Source organism: Aythya fuligula, chromosome 26 (assembly GCF_009819795.1).
Source record: "Aythya fuligula isolate bAytFul2 chromosome 26, bAytFul2.pri, whole genome shotgun sequence".
NCBI classification, from domain to species: Eukaryota; Metazoa; Chordata; class Aves; order Anseriformes; family Anatidae; genus Aythya; species Aythya fuligula.
The window spans coordinates 1,443,091-1,455,661 of NC_045584.1; the positions used below are offsets into that span (position 1 = coordinate 1,443,091).

Sequence of the window (12,571 nt, forward strand, 5' to 3'; positions counted from 1 at the left end):
CGTCGAGGCAGCTCCTATTGCTGATGCTAATTCGGGCATCCCGGCAGGAGGAGGGAGCGGTGTAAAATCAGTCCTCAAAGGGGCTTTTGTGTCCCGGAGCAGGGCGGCGGGGCTGGGGTGCTCCGAGCATCCATCTTTCGCCTTTCCCTCTTTTTTTTTGTGTCTGCCTGGAGCTGAAAGGCGACGCTGTGGGGGATGCCAGGCTCTCGGGGCCCCCGCATTCGTTCCAGGGAGGTGCTGACACCGGGGTTTGTGCAGCCCCTATGGCCACGACGAGGGTTTGGGGACCTTGGAGGGGTCGGGACCCCAATGGTGCCCAGCCAGGGAAGGTGCTGAGGGGCTCTGCTCAGGGCTGGGGGCACCCAGCAGCCGGGATGGGGGTGCTGGGGGCTTTTTGGCACCGTAGCCCACAAGTTCTGCCCGTCGGTGGAAGGGATGCTCGGCTCCAGGCGAGGGGACGCAATGGGGGCTGAGTGCTCAGGATGTCCTGGGGGGGTTTTTTGGGGGGGATGCCGCTGTCCCCTCCCCGGTACCCCAACCCACGAGGGATGCTCGGGGCACGGGCGGAGGCGACATCTAGCGGGAAGCGCATCCCAAGCCCCGGGAGCTCCAATATCCATGGCAACCCCTCAGGGCCCTCAGCACCCTGCCAGGACCAGGGGGCACCCACCAGCACCCCGGGACCCCCCCAAATAATGGGGGCGAGCGGGTGCTGCTGGCAAGGCAGGGCTTGAAACGCTCCCCAGGGCGGATGAAACACACGCGGACCCTGCTGTGACACGGGTGCTGGAAGGATTTGGGGTCCCAAATCTTTCCTGTGGTCCCAGGAGCTCTGCACGGGGCAGTTCGCAGTGCAGAGACCCCTTCTCTGGACGGGGTGCCCCCACCCCAAGGTGCCACTGCCCACCTCTGTCCCCCCCCCCGTGCCCACCTCTGTCATTTATGGGACATAAATGAGCTCGAGGCACTGATTTATCTCGCGAGGAAGATTTGGGCAGGATGCAGGGGAGATGCTCACGGTGCGAGGGCGAGGTCCCAACCCCAGGGTCCGAGGGGGGGCACGGGGCTGGAGCTGCCCCCCCCCAAAAAAAAAACCTGCGCACCCAAATCTCAGCACCCAGGGGCCAAGTGCTGGGACGGGCACCGCACAGCCCCGGGTGCAAACACGCAGCGCTGCGGATGTCGAGGTGTGCAGGGGAGCGCGGATACCCCCGGGAACCCCCCCCAAATGCTGTCCCCAGCCCCCGTCCCGCACACGGGGCTGGGGGCCCCGCACGGCGGCGGCGGCGGCTCCGGGATTCGAACCCGCGGCCCCACAGCTCCCAGGAGGCAGCGCCCGCGGAACCCGGCGCCGCCGCAAGCGCCCGCCCCCTCCCGTTTCTGCCTTCTCATTGGATAACGAGCTGCCGATCACGAGCAGCGCAGCAGCGGATTGGTCAGCGGGGAGAGGCGGCGGGGGAGGGGGGGGGGCTTCCTGCGGCCGCCTTTGCGCTGACCCCGGCATGGTGAGAGCGGGCGGGGGGCGGCGGGGGGGGGACGGGGGTGTCCCGGGGGTGCACAGCCGGGGGTGGGGGGGCACCTCTGGGCTGTCCCGGGGGGGGTGCATGCACGGGGGGGGCATGGCAGTGCTATACCGGGGGGGTGCATGCTCGGGGGGGGCTTATATGGGGTGTTTCTGGGGGGTCAGTGCTAGGGGGGGGCACCCCTGGGCTGTCCCGGGGGGGTGCATGCACGGGGGGGTGCATGACAGTGCTATCCCGGGGGGGTCGGTGCTCAGGGGTGCATGCACAGAGGGGCATCATTGGGGTGTCCCGGGGGGGGGGCAGACCCAGGCGTTGCATGCTCAGGCTGTCATGGGGGGGGGGGTTAATGTCCCGGGGGGGTTAAAGCCCAGGCTGTCTCGGGGGGGTTAAAGCCCAGGGATATGTGTCCAGGCTGTCCCGGGGGGGTTAAAACTCGAGGGTGCATGCCCAGGCTGTCCTGGGGGGGGGGGGGTGTCAAAGCCCAGGGGTGCATCCCCAGACTGTCCCTGGGGGGGGGGGCGATTAATGCCCAGGGGTGCATGTCCCAAGGCAGGGAGCTGGAGGGGGGGCTCCCCCAGCCCAGGGATGCTCCTTGGGGGGGGGGTGATGGGGGTGTCAGGGTCAGCCCCTAATCGCCCCCCCGGTGCAGGCGGTGATGGGGGTGCAGGTGGTGGTGAGCCTGCTGGCAGCCAGCGTCATGCAGAAGCTGGCCCCGCACTGCTCCTTCGCCCGCTGGCTGCTCTGCAACGGCAGGTATGGCCCCCGACACCCCCCCACCCCGACACCCCCAGCCCTGTGGGTTATTTCGGGGACACCCGGCCCTCCCCGGGCCCTCAGGTTTTGGGGACACCCAGCTTATGCCTGCGTTTTCTCCAGCCTGCACCGCTACAAGCACCCGTCGGAAGAGGAGCTCCGCGCCCTGGCGGGCAAGCAGCGCCCCAAAGCCAAGCGGGACAGGTGGGGGGGCACTTCCCGGGATCAATATTTTGGGTTGGTGCTAAGGGAAGCGATCCCGGACCTGGTGGGAGCTGCAAAAGTGACGGCAGCCTCGGGCGCAGGCGGGCTGGGGGCTGTCCGTGATGATGATGATGATGATGATGATGATGATGATGATGATGATGATGGATGAGCCCCCAGCTGGGGACGTGCAGCCCCACGAGGGTCTTCGGGCACCGTGGGACCCAAGGGATGAGCCAGCTCTTTGCCCGCCTGCCCTAAGCCCACGTTTCCCCTACAGGAGGGTGAACGGTGTGCTGGACGACAAGCCCCTCTCCGTGCCCCGTGACATCGACCTCCGCCTGGACACCAGCCCCATCACGGCCGTGGATGCCCTCGGTAACCCCCCCCCGGGGGTGGCAGCTCCAGGAGCACCCACAGAGCCCCCATCCCATGCACCCACCCCACTGCTCTCCATCCAGGACCCCTGGCCATGCCTGGGTGCCCATGGGACCCCCGCGGCGCGGTGACGTGTCCCCCTGTCCCTCCCCCCCCCCCCCCAAAGTGCTGCGCTATTTCCTGGAGTACCAATGGTTCGTGGACTTCGCCGTCTACTCCACCGCCGTGTACGTCTTCACCGAGGGCTACTTCTGCCTGGCGGACCCCCAGAAGGAGACCAACATCGGGGTGCTGTGGTGCCTGCTGACGGTCGTCTTCTCCGTGTATCCTTCTGCCGGGGCTGCCCAGCGCTGGGGCGAGACCCCCACCACCCCCCCAGGTCCGTGCTGCCACTGGGCGGGGGGAGAAGACCCCAAGCTCCTCGGTCTTGTTCTCATTTTGAAGCTGGTTGAAGCAGAAGGATTTTGGGGCTTGGAAATTTAGGTCCAAATTCGTGGACTTGGAAACCACCGGCTGTGCCCAAGAGCGTTCTGGGCCGAGGTGGTGGCGGCCTAATGGCGTAGATGCTAATGAGCAGGGGCTGATTATGATTATTAGGGGCTCCACTGGCTCTGGGGGGGGTCCCATAGCCCCTGCTTTCCTTGACGACCCCCCCACGCCCGCAGTAAGGTTTTCTTCATGGTGATGCGCCATTATTTCCGTTCGGAGGAGGGGGGCGAGCGCTCCGTCTGCCTCACCTTCGCCTTCTTCTTCCTCCTCCTCGCCATGGTGGCCCTGGTGATCCGTGAGGACTACCTGGAGTTCGGCCTCGAGCCGGGTGGGTACGAGGGGACGGGAGGGGACGGGGCGATGTGGGTAGGTGGCCCCGAGCACCCCACTCACGGCCGCTCGCTCCCCGCAGGGCTGGCCGGCGTCAGCAGCAACCTGGAGAGCGTCCTGAAGCAGCGGGGCTGGGAGTGGACGTGAGTTGGCATCAGGATGGGAAACGGGGTTTGGGAAACGAGGTTTGGGAAATGGGGTTTCCCCCCTCTGCGACCCATGGGAGAGAAAGAACCAGAGGGTCCCCTGGGGCTCCGTGGGGATGGGGCCAACCTCTGTCCCCCTCCTGTCCCCTTGTTCTTTGCGCAGGGTGCCCCTCGCCAAGCTGGCCTTCAAGCTGGGGCTGGTGGCCCTGTGCTCCTTCCTGGGTGCCTGCCTGACCTTCCCGGGGCTGCGCCTGGCCCAGACCCACCTCGACGCTCTGCGGATGGCGGCCGACAAGCCCCTGACCCAGTTGGGTGAAACCTGGGGCCGGGAGGGGACAGGGTGGGGGCCCGGACCCCCTGGCTCTGTGGTGAGGGGTCGGGTAAGGACGTCTCTGATGGGGTCTCTGCTGGTTCTGCTGCAGGGTCCTGCTCCACACGAGTTTCCTGGCACCCGTCATCGTGGTGGTGATGTGGATCAAGCCCATCTCCAGGGATTTCCTGCTCCACGCGCCCATGGGCAAGCAGACGGTGCAGCTGTAAGCGGGACGCGGCGTCACCCCGTGTCCCAGGGACCTCCCTCTGAGGGGAAACTGAGGCACGGGGCGCTCCAGCTCCCCTCCTCCTTGGCTTGTGTGGGTGTGGGTGGGGGGGATTCTGGACCGCAGGACCCTTTTCCTGCAGCCCCCTCCTCTCGTTGCAGCATGTCGGACTCTGCCTACAACACCGCGCGCCTCTGGACCATCGTCGGCCTCTGCCTGCTGCGCCTGGCCGTCACCCGCCACCACCTCCAGGCCTACCTGGGCCTGGCCGAGCGCTGGGTGGAGCAGATGAGGAGGGAAGCGGGGCGCATCGCCGCCGTGGAGATCCAGCGCAAGGTGCAGGCACTACGGGGGGGGAGCCCAGGGGTTGGGGGGCACGGCTGGGAGCCCCCCCCCCGCTGATCTCTGCCTCCTCTCGGTGCGCAGATCACGCGGATTTACTGCTACGTCTCGGTGGTCAGCCTGCAGTACCTGGGGCCCGTCATCCTCACCCTGCACTGCGCCCTGCTCCTCAAAACGCTGGGTACGGAGCCGCCAGCACCTTAGGGGGGGCTGCCTTGGGTGCTGGAGGTTGGCTTCAGGTAGGGCCGACGATCCTCAGGCTCCTTGTCCCCTCTGTCACACAGGGCACCACTCGTGGGGGCTGTACCCGGAGCCCTCTCCCGTCCCTCCGGCAGTGAGCGCAGCGCCGCCGCGTCCCGGCAGCGAGGACGGGGAGGACGTGCGTGCCGCCGTGGAGCAGATCACGGGCGTCTTGGGCAGCATCTTCACCCCTCTCTTCTTCCGCGGACTCCTCGCCTTCGTCACCTGGTGGGTGGCCGTCTGCCAGGTCGTCACCAGCCTCTTCGGCCTCTACTTCCACCAGTACCTGGCAGCGTCCTGACTGGGGGAGCTGGGACCTGCCTGGGGGCACAGTCAGTGCCCGGCTGCTGGCCCCGCACGCGTCCCGTGCCCGCGGGGCGTTTGCCTTTTGCCACCTTGCTGCTGCCTCGGCTGGTTTCCCTGCTTACACGTGCCCACGAGGACATGCACCTGGGACACTTCTGCAGCCAGCTCTTGGCATGAGGGGTTTTGTGCAGCGGTGCCAGCGTGGGCATCGCCCTTCTCCCCTTCCTGCTGCCCTTCACCACCGTGCCTGTCTCTGTCCCCGTGTGGGATGCTGCCTGCACGGGGAGGGAGGTCCCCCCCAGCGGGGTTTGCTGCTGCCAGCTCCGAGCCATCGCTGCTGGGAAGAGGCTCAGCTGCTAGCAGGATCGGCCTTGCATGGCAGAGACCTTGGGGCAACGTCCTCCCTTCCCAGTGCAGACTTTGGGGTTTTGCTCTGCGTAGTTTGCCTCTCCTGGCTGAGGGCGAGTGTATTTTTGTAGGGTCTCTGCTCTGGCCAGCCACGTCAGAGCTGTCGGGCTCATCCCTCTGCTTTGTGTGAAATCCGCAGACCCGGCAGCCTCAGCTGGGGGCTGCTGTAGAAATAAATAAGTAACCCAGAGGCTGGTTGGTACTCCGAAAGCTGCTTTGCTTGCACTTTGCTGCCCCGAAGCCCCTCCTGGGGGTGTTTTCGCAGCGAGAGGACGAGGCCGAACACTTGAACAAACACTCGAGACCTTGTGTTCACCCCATGGCAGCCGGACTCTGTTCCCAGCCACTCCTCTCCATCTGCATTGGGATCAAAACCAGGCTAATAACGTGCCGGTCCCAGCAGCATTTGAGGGGACGCAGCCCCTCGTGCAGCTCCTGGAGGCTCCCGGGGCAGGGAGGCAGCCCAGCTCTTCCCCACCGCACGGTGGGTGCTGGTCCAGCTGCATGAAAAAGGATTAGCAGGTCTGGGCTGCTCAGAGAAAAGGAAAGGGGCTCTGATCCTATTTGATAGCCTTGTAATGGTCTTAATTCCCTCTTGCTAAGGGCCAAGATGAGAAGGCCGCCCTTTGCCCGGTGTTAACAGGGCTAATCCAGACAGCCCTCCTCCAGCTGCTTCCCCCCGACCCAAAGTGCAGCCAGCCCTTCTGCAAAAAAAAGGGGGGAAAACCTCCCCTTTTGCAAAAATCTGGGGAAACTAGCCCAGAGCAGCACCCTTGACAAGCCACAAGGCTAGGAAAAATTCTGCCCCAGCAGCGTTGTCACCAAGAAATGGGTGGAAAGGTGCAAGGACGGAGATTTCCCCCAGGGCCAGGAGGCAAAGAGACTTGTTCCAGCCTGCACTGTCCCATTAAAGGCCAGTCCGACTGCCTTGATGGCTCATTTATCTAATTTTCCCTAAGCATGTGCAGGAAGCAGCCGGGGGCTGAGCTCGGGGAAGCGGTGGCAGCAGGAGGAGGGTTGCTAGGGCCTGGGGTTGTGCTGCAGTCAGACATGCAGACAGTTCCTCCCCAGAGATCTGCCCAGACGTGACCCTCTCAGGCGGGGACAATGACTGATAGACTAGCCAAGAGCAGGAGACAGATCCACAGGCACTGAAATTGGGCCACATCAAATAAAATGAAGGAGCCCCCCGTCTTTCTCTCCCCGGCATGATTTTACTCGTTGCATCTCCGCTTTATTTAACGTTTTGTGGTGCTCCCCAAAGGGCTCTCAGCAGAGCAGGGGGCAGCTGGGACCAAGAGGTTTCGTGCTGCCAGGGCTCTGCTGCCACCAGGGTTCAGGCTGGCACCCACATTTGGCCTCGCATCGCCTCCTCTCCCATGTGTTCACACCTACCTCCAGCTGCCACCGAGCAGCACTCGGCCAGAAAACCCAAGGCTTGGGGAGAAGGCTTCGATGGCAGTCGTTCCTGGAGGTTTTCCTTGATGCCTCAGAGCAGGGAGGAAAGAAAGCAGCGATCCCTGCCTTCCCACCCTGCTTCCACGCAAAACGGGATCCCCTCGTTACTGCCTGCGTCCTGCAGAGCTGCTCCTGCTTGGGGCAGCAGGAAAAATTGCGAGCACAGCTCGCTGTGGGGCCCAAACCAACCTGGTGGAGATGCTAACCTCGGGCAGCAGGAGCGAGGAGCAGCTGGGCCAGGTGGATGGGGACAGTGCAGCACGTGAGGGCTGTTCTCCAACTCTCACAGGCTCCCTGCAAGGTTTGGTGCAAATCTCACAGCCTCCAGGTCTCTGCTTCCCCAGGGATGCAGGCAGGACATCAGCTCGGCCCTGCCTCGCAGGGAGGGCAGGATCTGTCTCCGCTGTGGGATGTTTTCCTCGCAATGAGAGCATGCCAGACCTGAAATGCAGCTGAAAGCACTGAAAACCCCAAGATCTGAGCAGGGCTGAGCAGCAGCCAGGGGACCCCAACTTCAGGGCAGCCGCCGGGCCATGCCTAAGCCGACAGTGCCACCTGCTGCCACTGCACACCCGTCCCCGTCCCACACCGCGGCGCTGGGGACGGGGACAGCAAAGGCTTGAAAACAGCCCCAGAGCTGCTCACCCCCCTGCTTCCACACGAAGCCACACGTGTGTGACCCCAAACACCAAAGCGTGCACTTCCAAAGGAGCCAGACGCACAGGAGGCCAGGCAAATAGTCGGTCCCACAAGAAGAACCCCCAGCCCCGACACCCCCGTGGTTAATCCCTCGATAACCCACCCGTGTGTGCCGGGCCCCCTCTCTCTGATGAGCAAAGTCCAACAGGAGACACCCTGAAAAAGAGCCTGCAAAGTCAATTAGATTTTTTATTAAATATACATCCTCTCTTGGCACAAATCTTAAAATATATAAACATTATATAACAAAGTGTCTTCACTGCAATAAAATAGAACTCCAGATCCAAGAAAAGCAGTCCAAATTGACGCGCGCACACGCACACACACACACCGACGGGGAGGACACGTCCCGACAAAAGGCATTTAACAGTGTTTGTGCTAATATATGCATAGACCACACAGGCAGTGAGCAGTGCTGGGAAACCCTGCGTCACACGGCGTGTAAAGGCGAGGCAGAAGGAGCAGGAGGAAGCGGCCCCTACAATAAAAAGGCTGTTTTGTAGGACGGCCACCTCCTTTTCTCTGGCCCAGTCCGGTCAGGGAGGGTCTGTGACGTGCCCTGGCTCTCCACAGAGCCCGAGGACGTGGTCAGACACTGCACAAATGGCACGGGAAGGATTGCACGGCGTTGCCTCCCCTCCTGCCCGCCTGGAACTGGCACCAGACATGCTCAGGGTCGCCACAGTGCTTCTGCCCAAAGTCTCCTTTCGTGCCTCACCTGCTTTTGTGTTCGTGCCACCACAGAGTGAAGATGACAGTGCTCGAGTCCTTCTCGGTGGAAGGCTACAAAAACAGAAGTACCACTACTCTTCCAGAGAAGGCAGGGAGCTGCTCTGGAAGAGCTCTCATCGAGTACCAGTGCTACACCACGCCACCCATCTCAGGGCTGGCCGTGACTTCGTGCCTCACGAGGCCAGGATTCCCCTTCCAGTGCTTCCACCACGGTCCCACCAGCTCCCAGCCTGTCCTGCCGGGGAACTGGTGGGGCACGCAGGGCAAAGGGATCTGCAAGAAGCCAGCTCAGGTCCCACCTCTGGCATACAAACCTCCCTCACCCGACCCTCTAAGCCTCCAGAAGTACAAGCTCTCCCCGAGCTGCCGACCCAGCAAGCAGCCACCGTCACAGAGCACAGTGAGCATCGTGTGGAGGTACCGACAGAGGACATGACAAGCAGCATTTCAAGCATGTGCAGAAGGAAAGGCGCTAGACCGGGCAATTAATTCAAGAACCTTTCAAGAAAACCTCCTGCCCCATTCCCTAGTGCCTTTAACTTCTTGACCCCAAACGGAGGTATCCTTGCCGGTGAGCAGGAAGCCTCGTTGGGCTGTTTCAGGGATCGCTGTCAAAACTGCAGTTTTGTCATTTTGGATGCATTTCATTGGACCTGATTTTCTCGAAGTGCTAGTGCAGGACTAAAGGTGCAGAATCAGGAAGAAAGGGAGAACGGACGAGAAGAAACAAGCACGAATGAATGTTTGGCAGTAATGCATTAGAGAACATTAAGATACGTGAGTTGAAAATAAAAAGCAAGGAATCTGAGAAGAGCAAAAGGAAAAAAAAATAAATCAGAGAATTTGTGGTAGTAAAGTAGTCCTAAAGAAAAGAAGGACTAGAGGATATTCCTGCTAGACTTGTCTTCTTTCTCAGACCTAAAGGCAACAGACCTTCCTTGCCAGCACACCACAGGCACCTTCCCATTCCAAATCACCATGCCCGAAACTCCTCAGGCACTCATTCCAGGCAGCACAGAGATCTGGAACATGTCACAATTCATGCAAGGATTAAGAGACAGGAAGAGAACGCTCCGTTTCTCCTCTTCTACATTCAAATCAGATTTAAAAAAAAAAAAAAAAAAGAAAAAAAAAAAAGAAAAGCTATTTAAAACAGCCCAAAGCAGTAACACAGTTACTCTTTTGCCCAAGAAACAAAAGCACCAAAACCATTACAGACTGAATTCAGATCTGCCTCTGAATGAGCGCTCAGCCTGTAAAACTTGGAAAACCACGTTTGGCTAAAAGTTCGTTGAATTAAAAGCAGGTGCAGCTGCTAATTAAAGAACATCTTCTCTCAGCTCAGTACTTCCAAGCCTGGCTGTACTTCAGGTCTCCATTCTCAGCTCGGGGTCCTGAGGCCCTAGACGAGCTGCTCGCACCGCTCTCATGGTGCAAGGGGGAGCAATGCAAGGGCCGCCCAGCCAGGAGCTGTCTCCTCCACAGTTTTCCTGTTCATTTAACACATCAGCTGCACTCCTGATGTGGCAGAAGGTACCCCGTGCAAATCCATCCTCCTGTTCGGTCCCAAACAAGAGGCTAGTCATCCAGTGTAAATCCTTTCTTAGGAGCCAGGAGGAATTAAGCCACCTCTGTTGCCACAGAGGTTCAGCGATGCTCAACACCTCCTAAGACAAGGTCTGCTGCGCTCGCCTCAGACTGGGAGCCGTACTGGGAGCAAAGCAGCCTGCTCAAGCTTGGACACCACAATTCTGCTCCCTTTCCTGTTCATACAGTGGCCACCAGCTGTGCAGAAAGGGCCGTGCCTCGAACCAGCAGCTTCCAAGCTGAGAGAGAACTTGGCATGGATTGTACTCACAGTCAGACACCCATACACACGTACACACAGTCAACCACCAAACTCTCCTCGGTCTGTACCTCACTTTTGTGGTAGGATGCAACTGCCTTAGTGTTTCCTCCCTGGGCCAAACAAGAGAAAGACAAGAGCAGAAGTAATTGGCTTCTCCATTGGAGAAAAGAAATCAGAGCTCTTGCAAAGGACTAAACCTTTCACCCAAACGAAGAGAACAGCTGGTAATCTTCCACTGACAAGGGGGGCAAAAAAATACACAGATTTCATGGCTACCATCTCTGAAGCCTCTTAGGACAACACCTAACATTAATTACAAGGTAAATCAGTGACTGCAGTCAAGTTTCACAAGGGAAATCATCATCATCTGTGGGCTTAGAGGCAGAAATTACTGAGGTTAATACCTCGCCCATCCACAACCATTAAAGTACGATCGACCCCGTGTTTTGGGATCAACACGCGTGCTAATACTTCAGAATGCTGACTCTCCACTGTGACCACAAAATGGAAGCACAGGTGCTCGATTCCTAGGGAAATATTTGGCATTAGAAGCAAGTTATGCTCCAAAGAACAAGTGCAAAGACAAAAGAAAGGCGAAAGCTATTTCTACCAATTGTGCAATTACCTCCATTCCCATTAATAAAGCCGTGACACAAGGCTCGAACTACAATGGCTAAAATATATACACCAGAGAAGAACAGCTTTTAAATTATGCCTTATTTTTCTTTTGTATGTTATCTCCCCTCTACATGAACTATATCAGCTGGAAAGGGATTTTTAATCTTGGCTCGTGGAATCGGATTCGCAGAGAAGTCTAAAGCTCGTTGTGACCTCTCTTGCACTCCAAATTTAATACAGGAACAGAACATAAAACAAAACCACCCTCAAATCTCCGTTTCTCTGAAGCCTGACTTGAAATAGAAACAATGAAAGGTACTTTACCATTCATTTTCTGATTGCAACTGGAAACGATTGGCACTCTATTTCATTTTTGAGGGGTCAATACTGATTGGGGAGCCCATTCTCCTGAGGACACAGTTAGTCCAGAATTCCAGGAACGAAACCAAGTGGGCTCAGGTACGGACTAACGAACAGAGGTGATGCAACCTACACAGCAGGCAAATGACAAGAATGTTGTTCGCAAGCAGGGCCAGCAGCATGAGGTGACTACTAGGCTGCCTTCACCAGACACAAACAGCTTGTCAGGGTAGCTAAACCTGCATCACACGTGCATCTTTGAGATGTTTGTTCTTGCAAAACGCATAAAGCAGCGACAATAATACTGAAAGATATAACTGCTTGGAATTTAAGAATGTAACAGTTCTTTTTCTCGTCTAGGGCACAGCCTGCCAAATCCCTCAGAAAATGCTGCCTTTAAGACCACGACAACAATGGAAGGGTTCAGATGGCCCAAAAGCACTACTGCAGTTTGCTTCAATCCAGTTTGTGAATCCAGGCACAGCCCCTAGTCAACGACACTGACAACAAACATAAGAATTTGATTTACAAAACTGCTCAGAGCTTTCCTCCCCTGCTGTCTACAGTCTTTGGTAATCTCAGAGGGACACTGCAAGCAAGGGATATTTTATGCAACTCAACCCAGAAATGAAAAGAACATTAGAAAAAGGGCAGCATTTCCAGCCACAGCTCACATTCAACTTCCAGAACAAAAGAAGTGACCCAGACCTGTTAAATCCTGCTGCGTCCTGTTTTACAGAGACCAGTGCTTATAGGTCAGAGGAATCTGGAATTCCCTACAGATTAACTGGAATATTGCACTTGGCAGACTGCCTCCAGCTCAGACATGTGCAGTAAGAGCTGCCTACCAGGAGTAGCAGTCACTTCCCAAATCCAAGAGTTCACTCTAACAGCACCGAGTCCTTTCTTTCATCATCCACCACTTCACCTGCCCACAGAGACCAGGTGAGGAGCCAGCAGCAGCACATGTTTGTTTGAGAGGCTCCACTCCTGGTATCAAAGAGTAAGACAAAAAGGATGAGGCAGCTACTCTAGAGGACACAGGTCCGCAGAACAGTAAGAAGAATTTCTTTTAGGAAAGGGTTAGTTTCAGGTTGAGGTTTCCAAACACAGAGGCTTGTTAAACAGAAAAAAAAAAGGGGAAAAAAAAAAAAAAGCCCATCACCACCACAAAGTGAACAAACAAACAAGAAAGAT

The 12,571-nt window shown here is 58.2% G+C and overlaps 1 protein-coding gene across 1 annotated transcript; it reads left to right on the forward strand.

Annotated features, from left to right (window-relative positions):
- The first annotated feature begins 263 nt into the window (after nt 1-263).
- TMEM161A (transmembrane protein 161A) lies at nt 264-5,848 on the forward strand. The gene is made up of 12 exons (XM_032203920.1): nt 264-278; nt 2,143-2,276; nt 2,400-2,480; nt 2,761-2,858; nt 3,025-3,181; nt 3,524-3,675; nt 3,760-3,820; nt 3,987-4,130; nt 4,246-4,359; nt 4,524-4,698; nt 4,789-4,885; nt 4,989-5,848. Exons 1-12 carry the CDS (start codon nt 264-266, stop codon nt 5,243-5,245), a joined length of 1,485 nt encoding a protein of 494 aa, XP_032059811.1. The 3' UTR covers nt 5,246-5,848.
- The last annotated feature ends 6,723 nt before the right edge of the window (nt 5,849-12,571 follow it).

Bases quoted from the DNA above. Each gene is read 5' to 3' on its own strand.
- TMEM161A (XM_032203920.1), top strand. The intron at 2,859-3,024 runs GTAACCCCCCCC...CCCCCCCCAAAG, and splicing joins CACGGCCGTGGATGCCCTCG to TGCTGCGCTATTTCCTGGAG. The intron at 4,699-4,788 runs GTGCAGGCACTA...CTCGGTGCGCAG, and splicing joins CCGTGGAGATCCAGCGCAAG to ATCACGCGGATTTACTGCTA.